Below are 20157 nucleotides of genomic sequence, written 5' to 3' on the forward strand. Positions count from 1 at the left end.
TCGCTTGGAGCGGCAAATAGTGGGTGGCGATTGGGTAGCGGGGAACTCCCAGCGAAGTTTGGTACCTTACCTAAACGGTCTAAACCGAACTGTCACGGCACCTCATCTGAATCGTCGCCCTTCTCCTCCTTCAGCTTCAGCAACTTATCCCATCCAAACTTCTGATTGTCCAACCCACATTCAGTTCATCCACATCCAACCCTCTCTCCTTCTTCACCCACTCTCTCCATCCCCTTTATCTCATCTTACTCAGTCCTTCTCGATTGGGTCAGCCCTGATTGATCCCCTTTTATTCGTCAGAATCTAGCTCTCTTTGAAAGCTCACTGCCTGCGCAAGATCTTGAGTGGCGCGCTGTGATGCGGCTGCGCTAACTGAGTATTCTGTTTCAGTTTTTGTAGCCCTGTCATCATAAAACTCGATATCTCCTTCGTCCCTCGAGACGGCGGACTACTATCATCACCCGTTTAGCGGAAGCAAGCCGACTCTGACTTCCGTGTTTCTCTCCAATAAAAGCATATCTCTTCCTCCCCTTCTTTACTTCGTCAACGGATCTTGCTTGCCGTCTCTTTTCCGTGTTCTTTTCTTTTTTGACGGTTGTCCCGATCGAGTTGTCTTAGTTCATTCACACGATAGCATCGAAAACACAATCGTGCGCCATGTACAACACTCATCGCGGGATGGTTCCCGCTCCAAACTCACGCCTGACGGAATTGTTGGATCAGCTGCGTCAGGAATTTGAAAACCAGTCCAGAAGTACTGGGGAGTTCGAACATCAATGTATGTCTAGCTTCTCTTCATTCTTTGCGTGGTCCACCACGTCGGCCCTGCGACTGGACGGTTCTGCGAGTGGAGGTCTCCCTTCGACGTATTACCTTTTTTACCCTTGTCGATTCCACCTTGTCGCACGGCTGCAATTCACCAGAAGGCGGCTGGGACGAACAAGAGAAACCGGTCACAGAATTACTAGCCCAGAAAGCCACTTGCTAACTGATTCTTTCTAGTAACTGGTCAGCTTCAGGAAATGGAAATGATCCGGCAGAAAATCTTTCAGCTGGAACAGACGCAAGTCAAGATGAAACAAGAGTGCGTGATTCATTCTTATCATTATTACTTCGGGGGCGTGGGAAACGAGAAAAGCTAATTTCCGTTGCTTTGCAGCTACGAAGCAGAAATTCGAGTGTTGCGACACGAGCTTGAGTCACGCGGTGTCCAACCTGTCTCATCGCATATCACTGGCCCTGCCCAGCACGCTGGTCCTTCTCAAGCGCCGCCTCCTGCTTTGGGTCACGGGCCCAGCAACCTGTTCGGTGGCATCATGACCAATCAAGGAGGTAGCGGCCCTGGTCTTGCCCCTCCCCCTCCCCAGGATCAACAGCCTCCCCAGCATACTCTTCAGCAGCCTGCTGCCGCGGCTCAGCAGGGAGCGCCTCAGCCACCGCAGAGCTCGTTTGGAGGATATCAGCCTGGGGCTGCTGTAAATGGTATGTTGTGGCATTTTTTTGGTTGGAGGTAGATTTAAGATTACTGACTGGGCTGTGCCTGGGTTTAGGCTATGGACCGCCTCCCCCACCTGCTGCCTCTCCAGGTCCTGGTAAGCGGCCTCGCGCACCTCCTGGCCCAGCTACGCCTCAGCAAACTCATCAACTCGCCTACCCTGATCCGCGTGTCTCCCCGCAACTGGCCCGTCCGACTCCCCCTACTCAGTCGATTGTCCGTGATCGTCCTGGAAACATGCTCGCCAACTGGAATCCCGATGAACTACCTGCCTCACAGAAGCGCGAAGGCGCTGATTGGTATGCTGTGTTCAATCCTGAAGTGCAGCGCGTGCTAGACGTCGAACTCGTCCACCATCTCGTTCATGACAGCGTCGTCTGCTGTGTTCGCTTTAGCCGAGATGGCAAATACCTCGCCACTGGCTGTAATCGTCAGGCTCAGATCTACGATGTTACTACCGGCCAGGTTGTTGCCACGCTGCAGGACGAAACTGTCGACAAGAATGGCGATCTGTACATTCGTAGCGTCTGTTTTAGCCCGGATGGCAAGTACCTTGCCACTGGTGCCGAAGACAAGCAGATTCGGGTATGTCTAGCTCTATTATCTCTAGGAAGTGAAGACCGTACCTGGCAGAATCCATTTCTCGTTGCCACTGTTGTCCCAAATGTCCCCCATTGCCATTATCTCATGGGATTGTCTCCACGGCATTATTCCCAATGTCTCCAGTTCAGAAGCTAATATTTTCATCCAGGTTTGGGATATCAGTTCTCGGACGATCAAGCACATTTTCACTGGTCACGAGCAGGACATCTACTCTCTTGACTTTGCTGGAAATGGCCGCTACATCGCTTCCGGCAGTGGGGATAAGACAGTCCGTCTTTGGGACATTCTTGATGGCAAGCTAGTCTACACACTAAGTATTGAAGATGGCGTGACTACTGTAGCCATGTCTCCTGATGGTCATTATGTCGCCGCCGGCTCCTTGGATAAGAGTGTTCGCGTCTGGGATACCACCACCGGCTACCTTGTGGAGCGTCTAGAGAACCCTGATGGGCACAAGGATAGTGTCTACTCGGTTGCTTTTGCACCCAATGGTAGAGATCTAGTCAGTGGCAGTCTTGACAAGACTATAAAGCTCTGGGAGCTCAATGTTCCCCGTGGCGCATACCCTGGCAGTGGAGTCAAGGGTGGGAAATGCGTCCGTACATTCGAAGGTCACAAGGTAGTTTAGCCCTTGTTGCTATCGTCGCAGCCTGCTTGTAGCTAATTTGAGTACCAGGATTTCGTGCTCAGTGTTTGCCTGACCCCCGATGGTCACTGGGTAATGAGTGGCTCCAAGGATAGAGGGGTCCAATTTTGGGACCCAATTACCGGCAACGCACAGATGATGCTTCAGGGTCACAAGAATTCAGGTACGCGAAGTCAGCGAGTGTCCATTCACTCACAGTAACTCGATTAACCTCTACTAGTTATCTCGGTTGCTCCTAGTCCCACCAACAACCTGTTCGCTACCGGCAGTGGTGATATGCGAGCAAGAATCTGGAGGTATGTTCCATCATCCGTGTTGAAATTTTTATTGGTACTTGGGACGAGCGGCATTGACATTATTCCCTCTGTCTTAGATACTCTAACTACACTGGCCGGTGATTTGAATGCGACGAAAGGGTTCTGGCGCAAACGTGAAATGTCTTTTGTCTTCTCGTGATTGCTGTCCTTGCCTTGACTTTGAATAGTTAATGCTCCTTGCTTCGTTCTGCTTGAGGATGTCTGCGTCCCCGAAGGATAAATGCTTTCCATCCCGACTCCCCGCGCGTGGTTCGGTGAGTTAATGTACGTCTGACTGGGCTAGCTTCTAGCCTTCTGGGGCGCAGTCCTTTGACCAAAAGTGAAAACCAGTTCAGAGGCTGTGTTGGTTGTGGTTTCCCGCTCGGTTCCCCGGTAATGATCTTGTCTTGAAAAGAGGCCAACTGTCTCTGTAACGAATGCACCTAGAATTGCGAACGTATCTACGTAACAATTTGCACCAATTCCTTTTTTATGCAAGCTCGCGGAGGGTGGCATGAGTGGCTATACTCAGGAGCGCTTTCTGCGGACGCTATTCAAAATGTCCACAGAGTTCTGGGCTTTACATACGGCATGAATGCAACTGCCGCAGCCATCGGGAAATCGGTAGATAATTTACTCTACTCAAGTGGGGAGTGCAGGTAGCAGGCTGCAGGGACTCCCAGCATAAGGCAAAAGATATACGGAGTACTTGATATATCTGAGAGCCAAGCACATGCGTTTTGAGCTTGGAAGTTAGATTGAGGTCTCCATACCTCTCGGGGGCCAGATGGTAGACCTTTTCTCTCAGGTGAAAGACGGGAGAGCTCCCGGAAGGATTCTTAAATGTAGCGAGTACTGGTATTAGGTCGCAATCCGTGTGCAGGAATCTGTCAGCAGCGAAGATCAAGCATCTCACTCGTTGATATGACGCTTCGCCCCTACCAAAACGCAGCTCCGGTCCGGGCCAAGGACGTACTGAGTAGTAGGTATGTACCGACTCCGTAAACTAGTCCACGTTCAAGCTCCAGCGAGGAATCAGGGCCTATTGCAACTGGGTTAACGCAATGACAGTCAGCACCTACATATCTAGTTTAGCGGGGTTACATGCGCAGGTAGCGCAGGGATACTTCCGACAAAGCGGGCTCAATACGAGCCTGTGCCTCCAGTAGGGTATGCATGCCTGGTACAAGAGCTGGCCACGATCATGATGTAGGGAGGGTAGTTTTTGACAGAGCTATGTCAACCAACTAGAGCTCTCACTGTATAAAGGTACAGCATCTTGTCGACTATTCTTTCCCAAGAGCCCGTCGTGGAGAGGATGCCGATCAGTTCCTATGTCTCAAGGCTGTTAGCGGCTGAATCCCATTCTGATAGTTACATGTGCTAACACAGAGTCATGGTTAGTAGGATATTATCTTATTTCTGTAAGGTTCTTTCTTACCTGGTATAGCGAGAAAAGCAGCAGCAGGGTCATCTTGTGCTTTTGTTCACCCTACTTGGAAGAGGAGCACTGCTTATTATTAATACACTGATGCGCTCAGGCACTGTATATTCACGCAGTTCGTGCATGAACTATTCCAGATATTAGACCATATACTCTGTAGACCAGGAGTAATTACCAAAATATCAGAAGGAGTACTCTGTACAAGCTGCTTTTATTGTGTGTATGAACAGGCCAGATCGTGAGTCCAAGATACATCAAGAAGAATGAAAATTACATAGGATACCTAAAAAATCTACTTGGCTCATCTTGTGAGTGGGAATTAGATGCATGTATTGTGATGTATCTCAGAGTCCTTCATGATGGTTCCTCTATTTGCTTCCGGGCTGTGTGTACGGTGTACGGTGTGCTGTTATGTTTATCAGCTTGTATCTGTATATACAGGATTGTACTGTACACGGAGTACGCTCAGGGCCGTGATAGTCGCAGATCAGCCGCCACCAGCACATCAGCAGATATATACAACATGGGTCGGTGGAGTTTGACTTAAGTATCATATGGTCAGTTCGCTAACTTACTATATGAAGATGCCAATTGATTACTAACACTACAGTCATTCATCTTACAGTTTTCACCCTGATCAGTTTCGTAAGGAATTTTAGACCCCATAGCCCGGAGAAAAAATCAGTATAACTACGGAATAGTAGTCCTTTACCAGGTCCAAAGTGAAGAAGGCCCGGCCCGCTCTGGGTAGTGGTTGATTGGCTAAGAAACAACCAAGCATATCATGCCCTACTTCCCTTTGAATTTTTCTTATTATTTCTTTATTGATTGTGAGAGTGTCCTGCCAGTAGATCCGACTAGGCCTGTGTAGGCACGAGTATACCTAGCTGTACCTTGTTGGGAGGGATGATCTCTCTAGCATGTGCTGTATTACTTTATACTATCAAAGTTCATTACCTAGACTGCCACTCAAACATCAGAAGCTAAGATATACGAAACTTTACGAGGTTGTTGATTAAGGGCAATGAGGCGAGCCCAAGATTCACAAACTCATTGGGAGGGTCCGAGGTAGAAAAAGGCGAGAGGGAAAGGACCGGATCAGACAGGGAGCCAGCCAAGTGCGGACAATGGAGAGAGAATTCCCTGTCGCTAGTCGCGGCTGTTGCAAGTTTCTGGATTTATCCTTATCCTATTTAATTCTGGAAGTCTGTCTTTTATTTGTTCAATTTTCTTATTTTCCATTTTTCATTTTTCATCTTTCCCCCTTTATTTTTTTTTCTAGAAAATATATTTATACCTCCATAGAATAACTCAATTGTCTTCCCCGGAGAAATCTAGAGTAGTCTAAGCTAGGTACTTCGTAGGGGGAAAAAAAGGTGGTGGTGTGGAGCAACATATCAGCCCTCAAGTGCACGGGAAGGGGTGGAGGGACCCGGACTTTGAAAGCTGAACTCATACTAACTACTGTGTGAAGGAGCGGACGGTCCGTCCTGGATCTCTTGTCCGCCGACCGAAGCCTTGTCTGTCCAGTGTCTATCTAGTCTTATTTAGGGGATTTCTCTGAATATCCCGGTCTCCAGCTGGTACTTATTTAGGCACCTCAGCACAGTAAAGTACTAGCCCAACTCAAACTTAAGCTGTTCTTGCCACCATGAATATCAAAGGATAAGCCAGGTGAATGCTACCGGATGCTTACGGTAACATGAGCTTTGAATCCAGTCTTTTTGGGGGTAGAGTGATCCACTCATACTCAATCAACGGGACAGTACGTGGCCTTAAAGGTTCTGATAATACTGAATCTGCAATTTTGATTGCCTTCAGACACCCAGCACAACCCACACATCCAGTCACTCAAATACTTATATTTTATAACTAAAGAGCAGCACAACAATACGGAATATGTTAGCTCGGATGGGGATGGAGGGGGAAGTGTGCCGGAGTCTCATTCCATGATTCACCTCGCATCCTCCCCTCATTTCCCTCCTTTTCCGCCTATTGGCGCTAGAGACACCCTGTCATGATCGACATACAGTACAGTACATAGTGACCCTTCGAGCTCGCGGGAGTTCCAATCCCTGAACGAGCACTTCTGTTCGCTGAGGTAGATCCCATCAGCCCAGGGGCTTTGCGTGACTGACGAGGGTATCCTGGTCATTTTCAAGACATGCTGTACGAGACAAGGTGATCTCTTGTTAGGTAAGCGGCATGGCATTGACAGAAGGGGAAGACAGTGAACGAAAGGCTGTCATACCTCGCCGCTAATAGTACTCGAGTTCGAGATGATCATCGTCGCGACGTCGACAATACTAGTCAGGTACTAAACCCGAGCTGACCTGCCTCAAAGATATGAGTGCCTGTTTCTCCACCGCTCATTCGAGCAAATGGGGTCAGAACCTGCTGGTTGTCTAGAATTGCCAAAAAAATACTCCGCATCCTCAATGCAGTCAGTGCGTGATTGTCAGCCCGATCGGAAGGTCACTACACATTCCGCGATTGGGTCAAAGTGTCCACGAGTGGTGGTTCTACTAGTCGATTCCTCCGGTTATCATGCAGCCTTCAGCAAGACCAATTTTTCGCCCCAATGTTCGGGGCGCATACGAGACAGACAAGTGATCCGTGAGTCAAGGGGGTAGACGAGAGAACAGCCAGCAAGATAGGCGCCGAAGAAAAATCATACATCAGCCCCCGGGGCTTAGATCTTGCAACCTTGTCATCCAGACCGGCTTCCCTGGACTGTGGTCGATCTAGTTCAAGGTGGTCTCCTACAGACCTAGCTCGGACGGCATGGCGCCAGTTAAATGCATTCAATCATGGTATCCATGACCTCACATCAACCTCTCTTCATTGGCATTATTAGACAAGGCCCCCCTCTGAGCTAGCTACCGCCAGGTCGAAAATGGGAAAAAACAAATGGTTTAGACAAACTGAAGCATGCTGCGCGCCCTGGATGAGGATAAGGAGAGACAATACATCTTGTCCAAAACAACTAGGTAGATTCAGGTAAGTCTTAAGTGCTTGCTGCAACACCCATGTGTATTGTGTATGGGTCTCGCAGATGATTTCAACCGTGAGCTTCTCCGGAGTAGTTCTTGCATTCTTGATCCTTCCTTTTTACATTTTCAGGTTTTTATTTCTTCCCTTCAATTTTTGTTCTTTGATTTTCTTTTCTCTTTTCGTTTTGTATTTGGTTTTTATTTCAGTCCTTCTTGAATTTACCTCTGTTTCCTCACTTTCAAGGTCGAATTTGTTCCAATGGGTTCTTTCTTCCTCATCCTAATATCCTCCATTTTCGCCCCTTAGCCCCTAAAGCCTTCTCGTCCACTCCTGCGCCTTCTTGCTTCTTCACCTGGCCGTAACATATGTATACATATGTAAAGACCTACTGACATGCATACACACTCAAGCGCCCTCAAACACGCACAAGTGAACACGCATATACATACCATCACACGTCAATATTCACATACATATAAACATACATACATACATACATACATACATACATACATACATACATACATACATACATAATACAGCATCCATACATACAACTGCATACGGATATACCTATCGATCTCTTTTCCTACTCCGCCCAAGCCTCCATCTAGCTAGCTACGGAGTGGACTAGGTACCAGCTAACAAGTAAGATCCCTGTAGTTTTCCACCCGCTGATTCCACTTCTCTGGGATACTGAGAAAGGGGTGGGCGGAATTGACTTGTATATCTAGTTCTAGGTCGCCTCCCTCAGCTGTCCTCAGCCGTCCATACTATGAGACAGAAAGAGGAAGCGTGTCCATAATCTCGACCAGAACAGGTCTTTAGGGCCTCACACCAGGCACAATAAACATTTGAGCAAGGCTCGGAGAGGCATCAAGCTCGGACACAACGCTTCCTTTGCACTGCATCCTCGACTATTCTTCATGTTAGAAACCTGAAGAAAGTCAGCCTCGAGCACGAAGTGACCTTACTTTCAACCCACCCATATCTGCTGACTAGCGGGTCCTGCTGCTGAAATGAAAACACTTCGGTGATTCTACGTTCTGGAAGGTGTCGATCATCGTTGCACATTCGATCCATTTCTCGTTTCCTTGCCCTCTTCAAGTCTCATATATACAACAAGACTAGCATCATCGGGACTTACCGAAGGGCATATTCACTTAGCGAGGGAGCTCAAAATCTCCTCAAGATCGAGATTTGTCTTTGAGCTCAGTCTTCGCACACCCGTTGGCCTGGGGGATCTTTTTTGCTTCTGTCCCTTCAACTCCGGAAGCTGGTCGTGAAATCTAGCAAGGTCGTTCGAGCCGTCACTATCACAGCTGCAAAGAAGATACCTATCACCAGCCCAGCTGTAGGATACCCGCTTGGTTGATATTTGCTTTCTCCTCGTTCCCAAGTTCTAAGCGTCAAGTTTCAGCAGAGCTAAAAGAGTCACAGGACATTTCCGTTCTCTGGATTCACGGGAGAAGGAGTGGATCAGAGCCTTTTACCTTGAAGCTTTGGCAGTCAAGAGCCCTAGCTTGTGTGCCTGAGACATAGCTCGTCGACATGGAGACGGCTGAATCTGCATCTTACGAATTTCCAGGCCATGCTATTGGTGCCGTTGCCCCTCGTCGGATGATGAATACCAGCCTTGGTCACAGTTTATCCTTCTATGCGAGCCCAAATGCTCCGTTTCCTCTTTCTTTTCACCAGCATGCGCCGGCAAATTATAGCTTCGGGCACCCTATTCACCAACACCATCATCATCCACACTCGCATCAGCATCAGGTTCAGCATCACCACCAGACAGGCTACCCGCATTACTTTGTACCCGGTCAGCAGTCACTTAACTCACAACCTGTGCGCCTTCCTTCAGAGCCGCCCTCAACCCAGCCAATCCCAGATATTCGACCGGCCAAAAATGCGGTCAACCGGCTGACGAAAGATGTACTGGCCAAAAATGATCCTAGGTCTGGCTCGCAGCAGCCATCTGACCAGCAGCCAACGACGGGGGAAAAATCACAGCAGGAAAGCCCATGCCCAAATGAAATTGAGTTCTCAACTGAGGTGGACATACTTATGAAAGCAATACAGTCCAAGGCTAGTGCTCATTCAGGAGGCGTGCAGTTACTGCCACCACTACAACAGTTAACCCACGGAGGCAATCAAGCCTTTTCTCATTCTTACTCAATTCCACCGTCATCGAGCCCGCGTTGTACTACAAAGGTCGACGACCAGCCATCACGAACAGGAAAGAAACGCAAATACGCTTGCACCCTTCCATATTGTGGCAAGAGTTTTGCGCAGAAGACACACTTGGACATACACATGAGAGCCCACACAGGTGACAAGCCCTTTGTGAGTATACATATATTCTACCATAGCAATGGAAATGGCACTGACAGTCAACCTTGAAGGTCTGCAGAGAGCCCTCCTGTGGGCAGCGCTTCTCCCAACTCGGAAATTTGAAGGTAAGTCGTGCTTCTGGCTCGATGCTGCCCACCAGTGTGTGCAATTTATGACCGTTCCTTTGAGCATCATAGACCCACCAACGACGCCATACAGGGGAAAAGCCATTTTCCTGTGAAATATGCCATAAACGATTCGCTCAGCGGGGCAATGTCCGCGCACATAAGATCATCCACCAACACGCCAAGCCTTTCACATGCCTTCTAGACGACTGTGGTAAACAATTTACACAGCTGGGTAACCTAAAGGTATGCTCTTACAGAGGTCGCTCTGCAGTTTGTTCAACAGAACTGACCTGAGAAATGTGGCAGTCGCACCAGAACAAATTTCACGCCACAACCCTCAAGAACTTAACGTTCAAGTTTTCTCAGATGACAAATGCAGATAGCATGAGCTCACATGACCTGAAGCTCTGGGAATACTTTGCTACCTTGTATAAGAATAGCAACAAGGGCATTAAAGGCCGCGGAAAGGATCGCAGAATTTCTCCTGCTTCAAAATCCGTGACAAGGCCTGACGTCTACAGAAGGTTACAGGCTATTGGCAATAATGACGAGAAGATGCGCCGTGCAAGCTACGGGGATACATCAACGTTGAATGAAGGTTCCAGCAGCGACGAGGAGGATGTTGAGCCCTACTTCATCGACAGACAGTGAATTGACCTAGAATTGGGATGGAATTCTTCCCATTTGCCTCACTTTATTATTCCTGATGCTAGGCCACGACTCAAGACCCTATCGCTTTGCAAGTTGTTGCTTCCAATCTCAACATATGAAGGACAGTTGCGATGATAGAAACGACACGGCGCAGAGGGCCCAGTCAAAGCTCTAACCGACGTATGTACAGGAACCATTTGTATATCAGATCCTAATGTCTGCATACCTATCGCAACTTGCTCAACTCTTGTCATTATGCTAGTCAAAGTAGACATGGCCGGCGACGTTTCCCCATCTACTCCATTCACGGACGTTATGATGACCTCAGAGGAGGTACCGCGGATTGTTTCTCTGAACAAGTCAGGAGCTATTAATGTCTTCAACTAGTCACCGAGCCTCAGCCGTGGCAAACACGCCCGGGTATTTTCATATACGAGAAAGGTGACCCATGTGTTAGGTAATACCCGCAGCATATTAGGCATTAAACCTTTGTAAAAGCCCTTGACCCCTTCTCTGGCCCAGATTTTCCTCACCGCATCGCCAACGCCCGCGTAGGCAAGATGAGCGTCGTAGGTCTGCAACCGGGACCGCAGTACCTGATATGGATACGTAACGCACCCCGCAAAGAGCTTCGAGAGGCTGGACATGACGAAGTAGTCCACGTTCCCAAGGTCCGATGGCGCTGGCCGCCGTGAGCTCAACCCATCGGCGCCGTTTGAGACGACACCGGGCATCATGCGGGTGCGATACAGCTTCAACTGCTCATAAGCCATGAATTGCAACGCACCATGACTTACCCCAAGCAACGCCGGGACTAGGCCTCTGTAGAAGCCAAAAATACCTTCTGAGCGAAATATCTGTCTCGCACCTTTGCTAAGGGAGGCGTAGGCTCCCGGCACCTGGGAGCCACTTGAAAGCATGCGAGTTTTGATGACCCATATGGGATTCGTTAAAACCGATGTGATCATACCTAAGTCCGGTTTCAGTTGCTGGAGTTCCGGAATCGCTCGAGTCTCTTGTTGAACCTCAGCTGGGAAGACGTACCTGCGGAGGCCGAGGATAGGAAATAGTCGGTGGAGCTCAGACCCTGTCCTGGAGTACCCCCACGCCAGGTTCGCATCAAATCCTTGATGTTGCCGTAGCAGAGGAAGTAAAGGGCCCAGCTGGTCGAGTTGCCAACGAGGTTTGGCGTCAAACCTCGGTAAAATGCCGACAGGCCACCCTCATGCTGAAAAATGCCCTGGACAAGTCGGAGTGATCCATGGCCACGAGGCGCAGAGGTTGGATCAACTAATATGAATGTTACTCTATGATCAGATCATACGCAGAACGGGTCATTGGAGAAGCGAGTAACGGATCTCAGTCAGTGAGAGTAAAAATACAGGCGTACCCTGAAGTCGAGTCTTGATCAAATCCAGCGGATGCAGTGAAAGCGTAGAAACAACTCCCGCCGTCAAACCTGCTACGGTCTCCACAAAGGATGACGATAAGCCATCCTTGGCAGTCATTAACTCTTAAATTCTTCGAATCCACCGCAAACGGTCAAAGCTGCTGGTTTCTAGGGAAGAAGATAGAGAAGTGGAAACTCTAGCTTAGTGTCGGTGTTGAATATTGTGTAGTTTACGGAGCAGAGCGACTACGAAAATGTCAGTCCGGGCCCTGGGCTTGAGTTTGCGTGGTTTGTGCATGACGGGCCGAGGCCGCGGTAACAAGACTAGGAGTAAGAGCGATTTCCGGCGACTAAAATGAGCATCAAAAACGAGGCGAGGAATGTATCTTAACATCCAGAAGATGAATAAACTGATGAAACCCCAGGCTTCGTCTATTTCTGAGAGCTGTTGCATATTTGTTCCTCACTCCTATCATCCTACTTGGGAAAGGAAAGGAAAGGAAGAAAAGAGAGCAGGTAAGAACCAAGTAATGAAGTTATTCGCAAGAACCAACCCTCCAACAAACCAAAGAAGAAAACTACAAACCACGACATGAAGTTTAGAGATACACATTTATCGACGGAAGACTCCTTGAAATCTCGTTCATATCTCCCGGCCGGCAAGAAAGAGAAGGAGGTGCCCCTTCGAATGCCCCATTTGCAGCCAATTTCATGCGCGTCCTAGACAGAAGAAATAGGGTATCAGGTGCCAATTTTCTGGGGGCTCACTCTCCCATGCAACTCAATCAATCTGCTCGCAAATTTATGCAAGCGGAGAGAAAAGCCTATGTGCCATGTTGTTAGCCAGGTTGTATGGATTGGAAGAATCTCGACAGGCAGGTCTCGATCATACTTGAATAGAGAAGGCCTAGGCTCGCTATAAGTGTAGCCTGTCGAGGCAAAGTCAGTATCAGGCCTTTATTTGTTGCTCTCAGCAGAGACTGGGTCCGTGGCAGCAGCTTCATACCGAGGTAAATGATCAGAGGGAGATATCCACTAGTACGAAGACAACCGTCAGATTCGGTCAAATTGGAAATGGGAAACTCGAGGAATAGCTCACTAGTGGATAGCAACTCTGGAGACATCGATCACCTTGGAGATACGCTCCTAGGAAGGACAAGCCTTTGTGTAAGCATACAAAGCGCAAATCATACGGATGAGGAATAAGCCCTCACCTTAGTCTCTTCGGAGAACTGGACCATGTTGAGCGATTAACAGGTTCCTGGTCCACGGGTAAGATTTCGAGTTGAGCAGAGGTGCAGGAGGGGTAAAGGCTAGAACTGAAAAAGCCCAGAAGCGAAACAAAGACGCGTGTAACCGGTATGCTGCTTGGTTTGGAGTGGTGACGGATGACGGGGAAGAAGTAGAGCTCAAAGTTTTCCGGGGCTAACAGAAACGTACCGCTCCGCCGACGAACGCTTTCTGTCTCCAACGCGACCTGACGATCGATCCCTCCTCCGCCTCATCGCCTCCCCTTTCTAGAACAAGGTTCCACGCTTCTAAACGTATCTAGTCAAGACTACAAGCACGCGATTTCGTCCAACCCTGTTAGCTTGTCTCCCCATATCCGCCAGCCATTCGATTGTCTATTCACTGAAGGGGTTCCCAACGGCTTCTTACCACACGCGCAATGTCCGGCGCAAGACATTGGTAGGTGGTGTCTTCTGCTTCCATTACAAGCTCATGTGCTCAGACTTACTGGTCAACCACATAGGGAGCAAGATAAAGAGGCCACCGTCTACATCGGAAATCTCGATGAGCGGGTCACTGATAGCCTAGTATGGGAGCTAATGCTTCAAGCCGGGCGCATCGTCAACGTTCACCTGCCAAAAGATCGAGTTACACAGTCACATCAGGGCTATGGATTCGTGGAGTTCATCAGTGAAGAGGATGCTGAGTATGCTTCACGTATCATGAATGGGATTCGCCTGTACGGAAAGCCCATACGTGTGAACAAGGCATCCGCCGACAAGCAGAAGTCCGTGGAAATCGGTGCCGAGCTGTTCGTCGGCAACCTCGACCCCATGGTGACAGAGCAGGTTCTTTATGATACTTTCAGCCGTTTTGGGAACTTGGTCACTCTACCAAAGGCATGCATGCGTCCCTATTCTCGATCGTTCTCCGTCGCACGATGTAATCATCAGTACTGGCAAGCTAACCGACACTTTTTTCTTGTCATAGATCGCACGAGATGATAATAATTTGTCAAAGGGTTATGGGTTCGTGTCGTTTGCAGACTTCGAATCATCAGATGCCGCCATAGTGAACATGAACGGCCAGTATCTGATGAACAAACAGGTCTCAGTCCAGTATGCATACAAGAAGGACGGCAAGGGTGAGCGACACGGAGACCAGGCGGAGCGAATGCTAGCGGCGCAGGCTCGTAAACACAATGTGCGCCCGCCGACCCAGCCGCTCCCAGCGCATTTCTCCGGACCTAGTACTCCTATGGTAGCAACAGGCATGGCCAGTGGCGACAACTCCCGACCCGTTAGCACTGGTCCGCCCGATTTAAGTATGGGAAGGGGCGTGCCGCCTCCGCCTCCGACATCTGGCTTTCAGAATACGCCTCAGCCGAATAGAACGATCCATCCTCCTACATCATTAGCCAACCCGCCGCCAGGTTTACCCGCACGGCCTCCGCCTTCGCAAGCCGGTTATGGAGGGCCGCAGGCCTTTCTTCCCACGGGTTACAATAGCTCCGGTCAACAACCACCTTACCCTGTTCAGACAGCACCTCCACCAGGATTTGCACAGCCAGGTTACAGTCCTGCTTCGGGGACCCCGGGCCCTCCGCCCCCCTTGCCACCAGGCTTCCAACAACCTAGCTATGGGCGAGGTCGTTGAGCCTCGGTATCATAATTGTTAATGGTCAAGCAAACATCTAAATGACAACAGCTGGTTTGGCCGGACAGCTCCTCGCGCCCACGGGATTTATTTTACAGTACGCGTCTGGACTCTCCATTCTCAGTTGTGAAAGTCGTGCGCCATCCTCAAAGCGCCCCTCTTGCATCGGCCTGCTATTAATCCATTTCCGATTATGATCTGGTCCGATGCATAGAACCATATTCCTCAGTCCGTGCCACCCATCATAGACATGCGTAAGGGAAGAAACGGTGCACTAGAAGTGCCATACGTATCCATTCAACGATCTGTTGTTGACGATTACGGCAATGATATCGAACTTTGATGCGGAGAGCATTTAGCATTTTGTACACCAGACACAAGACCAAGGAGCATTTAGCGATTCTCAAATAATGCCTTGTAGAGTCGCGGACTACCAGTATGCTTGTATGGTCTGCACGCGAGCAAAGACAAATTAATATGTGAGAGGCGACAATAACCTTAGAGACTTGAGCTTGTTCGATACACGGTCAGGAGAAGGAAACGAATTTGGGATCTGTTGGCCGACCATCAGAATCAATATTGTTTTTCGCAAAGCGTTGCTCCATGTATAGGCGACGAGCTTCATCGAAATCGACTCTCTGCCGACGCATGATTTTCTGTATGTGGCGTTTGGCCAGATTGTCTAAGCCAGCTCGGCTGTCGCTCTCTGCGATGTTTGCAGAAAGATCGAACTGACTAGATGTGAAGCCAGCTTCGGCATCACCGGCAAAAGTGGAAGGAAGACGATGATAGATATAGTCAGGCACTGGGACTAAAGGCAGCCATCGAGAACGAGTGAGGTAGAGTACTGCTGGTAAATTAGACTCGATTCGGTACCTGGCTAACATATGAATTGAAGGTCCAGGCATACCACTGCCGCTAATTATAACGGTGAAAGTGAGAAAGAATAGTAGGTAGTAGGCCATGATCCGAAGAGCTTGCTGGTTGACAGACGAATTGACAAAGCCTTTCTCTTTCCCTCCGATTTTTCTTCCTTTGGATTGATAACTCCGCCACGAAAATAGCAAAAGCGGCTACGAGCCACTGGCTACATAGACAAAACTGATAATAGGATGGCACAAAGCAAGAACGTGTGGGGATGGGAAGGCAGACTGCCAACGTGGACCGTGCAGACGCTCCTGACGGTACATGCGAACCAGGAATGCTGATGCCTGCGGGAAGCCTTGTTACGTGCCATGTTTATGAGGCATAGAAACGATGCCAGTATGCCCCCCTCAAGCTCCACATACAAGCTGGTCTATTCCTAAAGTGGCCTGCTTAGCGAGCCTTTTCCAGCGCTGCCATTCTTGGCATTGGCACACACACAGGGCTATTAGTATTGGAGGCAAGAGTCGTATATACTGAACGGATTTGCGCCGACTTCGACCTGCCACACATACCCTCAAGCTTCCCACGCTATCTTCACAATGGCCGCCGATAGAACCAACGTCTCCAGCGATCTCGTCTGGCAGATTACCCGTACGTCACCATCCTCTCGCACAGCACTGGGCAAGAAAGAGAGATTATCCATTGAAAGGCCTGAGAATTTGCCTACCGCCATCCATCACACGGCCTTGCCATCTCTTCGAAACCCGGCTAATTCGTGAATTTTGGAACAGGCAACCAGAATGCTTTCCTGGTCAAGCGTAACAGCGGCGGTGGTTCTCAGTTCTCCCGCGACCCTCTGAACCTGCAGAACAAGCAATCTTTCAAGGTATGAGTTCCACGGGGGAGGGCTAGCCTCGCGTTTCTAGTGCTAATGCTATTTTCAATATTAGTACGCTGGCTATGCCACCAACAAGGTAGCTCACACTTTGCCTCCTTTGCTCCGCGAAGAAACCTCCTGATGTTTTGAAAAAGGCCATTGGTGTCCAGGCCACCGAGAACGGCGGCGTCGTCGTCCTTACCAAGAAGTCCAACCCCCAGCAGCCCGCGAAGAACATCGTCACCGTGAGCTACGGTCCCAGCGCCTCTACCCGCAAGTAAGTTGGCGCCACCGCCTACCAATCACTTTCTACCGATCTATTATGTCCAGGGCAACACGCATGGCTGACTGTTGGCTGTGCTCTCTCTACTTAGGATCTACAAGGGTGTTGCCGCCAAGACCGCTAAGAATGGCTACCGTGCTGATCTCCGTGAGGTCGCTGTCGCCCGTGTGAGCGCTATCCGCCGCTCTCAGAAGCCCAAGAAGGAGTCTCGTCCCCAGAAGCTTCGTGGCGCCCAGGCTAAGAAGGCCGCAGAGAAGGACCAGGAGTAAGCAAGAATAGTAGCAAGAGGGCCGTTAAGGTTGGATTCACCGAAGACGGTGCATAAACCATAACCGGGCTGTGTCAGCTTGAAGGCGGAAGCACCTGGGTATTGTAGCATGATTTCGCTACTATGAAGACCACCACCGGCCATGTGATATAAGATAATCCGCAAAATGAAAAAGTAAAAATGTCAATAAAAAGTACAAAACTTCCCCCACACCGCATCAAGGGGGGTAACCTACTTTTTAGGTGGTATGCGCGATTGCTTATTCACTGGAGAACAATTCTATTGAGGTTGGGGGGCTGCGAGTGATGACAATTCTCGTGCAGAACCTATGAAACATATCGGAGCAAAGACATGTGATAACCGATGATGCTGCCCGGTACGCCAACAACAGCCGTGCATTTGCCGTAGGATTGGGGACTGAGTGATCCGCCTTTTTCCGAAGTCGACTATCGCCGGAAGAACAAGACTCCTTTTCAATAGATGGATATGCGCGTACCGATAACGATTGTGCCGGCAGCTTGGGCGAGCAGAAATCCAGATTGAGGGCTACATCGGCAATGGAACAGGGAAGACTTCGGACGACGACGGACCTATCCAGGACTTAGTAAGGATGTTGGCCCGGGGATGACGATAATAATGAAGTTCCCGAGAGAAAGAGTTACCTCGGGTTGATCTGTTGTTCTTGATGGCTGAAGTTCCCAGAGTCATAGAAACAAAGTAGGGGGATATGTACAGTATACCCTTCGCCCTCATATACCCAGTTGTACTTTGGCATTACGTCTTCTGGGAGAGTTAGCTTCCCTCTTGTCCCCCACATGTGATGATGTTCACCAAGGCCAGCTTAGCTGGTTGGGCTATTCAAGAGTATATAACTCAAGCCGACCCCTCCTTCACTTTCCGGCTGTGTCTATTGCCTCGTACAATACGGAAGACTCCGTACACGGAAGAATAAGTAAGTTCTCTCCACATTGTTCTTTGGTCGATGACTCCCTGCTATCTGCTTCTGCTTCTTCTCGCAATACTCAGCTAATTTACCGTCTGTCCCTGACTCTGTATCCGAGAGGGTCATCTTCATCTCCTTTTCTCTTTAAATCTTTACCCTTCTTCCTTTCCCCACGGCTATTACCTATAACCCCTCTTCTCACACTACCCCGCGCCAAAAATCACAACCGCGCTTCCCCCTCCCCACCTCTCTCTCTCCCCCTCTCAAGCTCCAATCAAGCTCCAAGGTCCCAGCCCCAAATTCCAAAGCTTCGGACAGGAAAGCACTTTCCCTCACATGCTCACCGTGAAATCCGACCGCACTATCACCTACTTACCCCACTGGTACTTTTATCAATCCAAAGCTTCCCCCACCTCCATCCTCCATCACCTTCTGACTTATCCCTTCGAAGAATCTATTTCTATATTTTTCCCCAACACCTCTCACTCACACTATCTCTTAGCAGCGATCCTCTTTCCAGACTCCACCTTATTCAAGATGGTTAAAGCGGGTGAGTTGCTTAACCACTTGCCTCTGCCTCTATCCCTATCTCGTCCTAGTGTTGACTGAACGGGGGATGACAACATGGCATCAAACACCTAGTCGACATGCACTGACGCTTCACTAACAAAAACAGCTGTTCTTGGCGCCTCGGGCGGTATCGGCCAGGTCTGGTTCTCCATAACCAAGAATTCCCCCTCAACCATCCCGTGCACCCTCGACTAACTATCCTTACTCTGCTTTCTGATCGTGCAGCCTCTGTCTCTCTTACTGAAGACTTCCCCGCTCGTCGATGAACTTGCGCTCTACGACGTCGTCAATACACCGGGTGTCGCCGCGGATCTTTCCCACATCTCTTCCGTCGCTGTAGGTACCCAGAATCATGGAGCTTAAATGTCGTAGAAAAATTGCTGATTACCCTCGACTTGTTTCTCCCGCAGAAAATCACCGGCTATTTACCCAAGGATGATGGCTTGAAGCATGCTCTCAGTGGGGCGGATATCGTCGTAATTCCTGCTGGAATTCCACGTGAGTCTCTTTCCAACTCTCGAACTCATGGTGCACTAATGTCGGGCTCATCTGACAGGCAAGCCCGGAATGACCCGTGATGACCTTTTCAAGATCAACGCTGGTATTGTGCGGGATCTAGTCAAGGGGATCGCCGAATTCTGTCCCAAGGCGTTCGTTCTGATCATCTCCAACCCTGTCAATTCAACGGTTCCCATTGCTGCAGAAGTGCTCAAAGCCGCTGGCGTCTTCGACCCCAAGCGCCTCTTTGGCGTGACTACTTTGGATGTTGTACGTGCGGAGACTTTTACTCAAGAATTCTCAGGTCAGAAGAACCCATCCGCTGTTCGGATTCCAGTTGTGGGTGGCCACTCCGGAGAAACCATTGTCCCTCTCTTCAGCAAGGCTACACCAGCCTTTGAGATCCCATCAGACAAGTATGATGCCTTAATCAATCGTGAGTCATTCCCACCTCTATCATCGACCTCTCTCGAACTGTGCGCTTACGCTATATCAGGTGTCCAATTCGGTGGGGATGAAGTTGTGAAGGCCAAGGATGGCGCTGGCTCCGCTACTCTGTCCATGGCTTTCGCTGGTTTCAGGTCTGGTTTCTTGTCATCTCTACAATGCTGCATAATCCAAGCTTAACTCTTATCATCTTAGATTTGCCGAGAGCGTGATCAAGGCTTCCAAGGGCCAGGCGGGCATTGTGGAGCCCACATTTGTGTATCTGCCTGGAGTTCCTGGCGGTGACGAGCTTGTTAAGGCAACAGGTGTCGAATTCTTCTCTACTCTTGTGGCACTTGGGGTGAGTCCGACTCCTAATCGCAGGGAAATATGTGACTGGTTCTAATTTTACAAAATAGGAGAATGGTGCAGAGAAGGCAATCAACGCTTTGGATGGAATTACAGACCAGGAGAAGAAGCTCTTGGAGGCTTGCAACAAGGGTCTGAAAGGCAACATCGAGAAGGGCATCGACTTCATTAAGAACCCCCCACCAAAGTAAT

General features: G+C 49.4%; 8 protein-coding genes across 8 annotated transcripts; 5 read left to right on the forward strand and 3 right to left on the reverse strand.

Annotated features, from left to right (window-relative positions):
• Positions 1–657: 657 nt before the first annotated feature.
• Positions 658–3142, forward strand: rcoA (putative transcriptional repressor TupA/RocA; the record flags this gene model as incomplete). Its single annotated transcript, XM_025576692.1, has 8 exons — positions 658–778; positions 1003–1084; positions 1160–1482; positions 1551–2080; positions 2247–2717; positions 2775–2907; positions 2965–3040; positions 3118–3142. The coding sequence occupies 8 exons, from the start codon at positions 658–660 to the stop codon at positions 3140–3142; spliced, it is 1761 nt and encodes a 586-aa protein (XP_025434273.1).
• Positions 3143–9029: 5887 nt separating this feature from the next.
• BP01DRAFT_371853 (C2H2-type zinc finger protein) lies at positions 9030–10588 on the forward strand (the record flags this gene model as incomplete). The annotated part of the gene is made up of 4 exons (XM_025576693.1): positions 9030–9821; positions 9881–9934; positions 10007–10180; positions 10244–10588. 4 exons carry the CDS (start codon positions 9030–9032, stop codon positions 10586–10588), a joined length of 1365 nt encoding a protein of 454 aa, XP_025434274.1.
• A 39-nt stretch (positions 10589–10627) lies between these two features.
• BP01DRAFT_421380 (putative mitochondrial folate carrier protein Flx1) lies at positions 10628–12207 on the reverse strand. Its single transcript, XM_025579510.1, has 3 exons — positions 11979–12207; positions 11633–11878; positions 10628–11558 (listed from the first exon to the last, which is right to left on the reverse strand). Exons 1-3 carry the CDS (start codon positions 12094–12096, stop codon positions 10972–10974), a joined length of 951 nt encoding a protein of 316 aa, XP_025434275.1. The 5' UTR covers positions 12097–12207; the 3' UTR covers positions 10628–10971.
• A 172-nt stretch (positions 12208–12379) lies between these two features.
• BP01DRAFT_354147 (mitochondrial import receptor subunit TOM7) lies at positions 12380–13225 on the reverse strand. Its single transcript, XM_025574362.1, has 3 exons — positions 13193–13225; positions 13078–13124; positions 12380–13013 (listed from the first exon to the last, which is right to left on the reverse strand). The coding sequence occupies exons 1-3, from the start codon at positions 13217–13219 to the stop codon at positions 12818–12820; spliced, it is 270 nt and encodes an 89-aa protein (XP_025434276.1). The 5' UTR covers positions 13220–13225; the 3' UTR covers positions 12380–12817.
• Positions 13226–13375: 150 nt separating this feature from the next.
• Positions 13376–14883, forward strand: BP01DRAFT_181095 (U2 snRNP complex subunit HSH49). Its single transcript, XM_025570868.1, has 3 exons — positions 13376–13667; positions 13732–14107; positions 14199–14883. Exons 1-3 carry the CDS (start codon positions 13648–13650, stop codon positions 14862–14864), a joined length of 1062 nt encoding a protein of 353 aa, XP_025434277.1. The 5' UTR covers positions 13376–13647; the 3' UTR covers positions 14865–14883.
• Positions 14884–15238: 355 nt separating this feature from the next.
• On the reverse strand, positions 15239–16051 carry BP01DRAFT_181097 (DUF2015 domain-containing protein). The gene has a single exon (XM_025570869.1). The coding sequence runs from the start codon at positions 15827–15829 to the stop codon at positions 15392–15394; it is 438 nt and encodes a 145-aa protein (XP_025434278.1). The 5' UTR covers positions 15830–16051; the 3' UTR covers positions 15239–15391.
• A 279-nt stretch (positions 16052–16330) lies between these two features.
• BP01DRAFT_363461 (60S ribosomal protein L28) lies at positions 16331–17160 on the forward strand (the record flags this gene model as incomplete). The annotated part of the gene is made up of 5 exons (XM_025576279.1): positions 16331–16382; positions 16523–16617; positions 16682–16705; positions 16764–16885; positions 16983–17160. 5 exons carry the CDS (start codon positions 16331–16333, stop codon positions 17158–17160), a joined length of 471 nt encoding a protein of 156 aa, XP_025434279.1.
• A 1479-nt stretch (positions 17161–18639) lies between these two features.
• BP01DRAFT_363462 (malate dehydrogenase) lies at positions 18640–20156 on the forward strand (the record flags this gene model as incomplete). Its single annotated transcript, XM_025576280.1, has 8 exons — positions 18640–18652; positions 18779–18810; positions 18898–19008; positions 19083–19170; positions 19229–19606; positions 19667–19751; positions 19813–19957; positions 20016–20156. 8 exons carry the CDS (start codon positions 18640–18642, stop codon positions 20154–20156), a joined length of 993 nt encoding a protein of 330 aa, XP_025434280.1.
• Between the last annotated feature and the right edge of the window lies 1 nt (position 20157).

This window comes from Aspergillus saccharolyticus (assembly GCF_003184585.1).
Source record: "Aspergillus saccharolyticus JOP 1030-1 unplaced genomic scaffold BP01scaffold_5, whole genome shotgun sequence".
NCBI classification, from domain to species: domain Eukaryota; kingdom Fungi; phylum Ascomycota; class Eurotiomycetes; order Eurotiales; family Aspergillaceae; genus Aspergillus; species Aspergillus saccharolyticus.

Bases quoted from the DNA above. Each gene is read 5' to 3' on its own strand.
- BP01DRAFT_421380 (XM_025579510.1), bottom strand. From the start codon at position 12,096: ATGACTGCCAAGGATGGCTTATCGTCATCCTTTGTGGAGACCGTAGCA. The intron at 11,879-11,978 runs GTACGCCTGTAT...CATTCATATTAG, and splicing joins GATCAAGACTCGACTTCAGG to TTGATCCAACCTCTGCGCCT. The intron at 11,559-11,632 runs GTACGTCTTCCC...AACCGGACTTAG, and splicing joins CCTATCCTCGGCCTCCGCAG to GTATGATCACATCGGTTTTA.
- BP01DRAFT_181097 (XM_025570869.1), bottom strand. From the start codon at position 15,829: ATGGCCTACTACCTACTATTCTTTCTCACTTTCACCGTTATAATTAGC.
- BP01DRAFT_181095 (XM_025570868.1), top strand. From the start codon at position 13,648: ATGTCCGGCGCAAGACATTG. The intron at 13,668-13,731 runs GTAGGTGGTGTC...TCAACCACATAG, and splicing joins ATGTCCGGCGCAAGACATTG to GGAGCAAGATAAAGAGGCCA. The intron at 14,108-14,198 runs GCATGCATGCGT...TTCTTGTCATAG, and splicing joins ACTTGGTCACTCTACCAAAG to ATCGCACGAGATGATAATAA.
- BP01DRAFT_354147 (XM_025574362.1), bottom strand. From the start codon at position 13,219: ATGGTCCAGTTCTCCGAAGAGACTAAG. The intron at 13,125-13,192 runs GTGAGGGCTTAT...TGTCCTTCCTAG, and splicing joins AGTTCTCCGAAGAGACTAAG to GAGCGTATCTCCAAGGTGAT. The intron at 13,014-13,077 runs GTGAGCTATTCC...TCTTCGTACTAG, and splicing joins TCCAGAGTTGCTATCCACTA to TGGATATCTCCCTCTGATCA.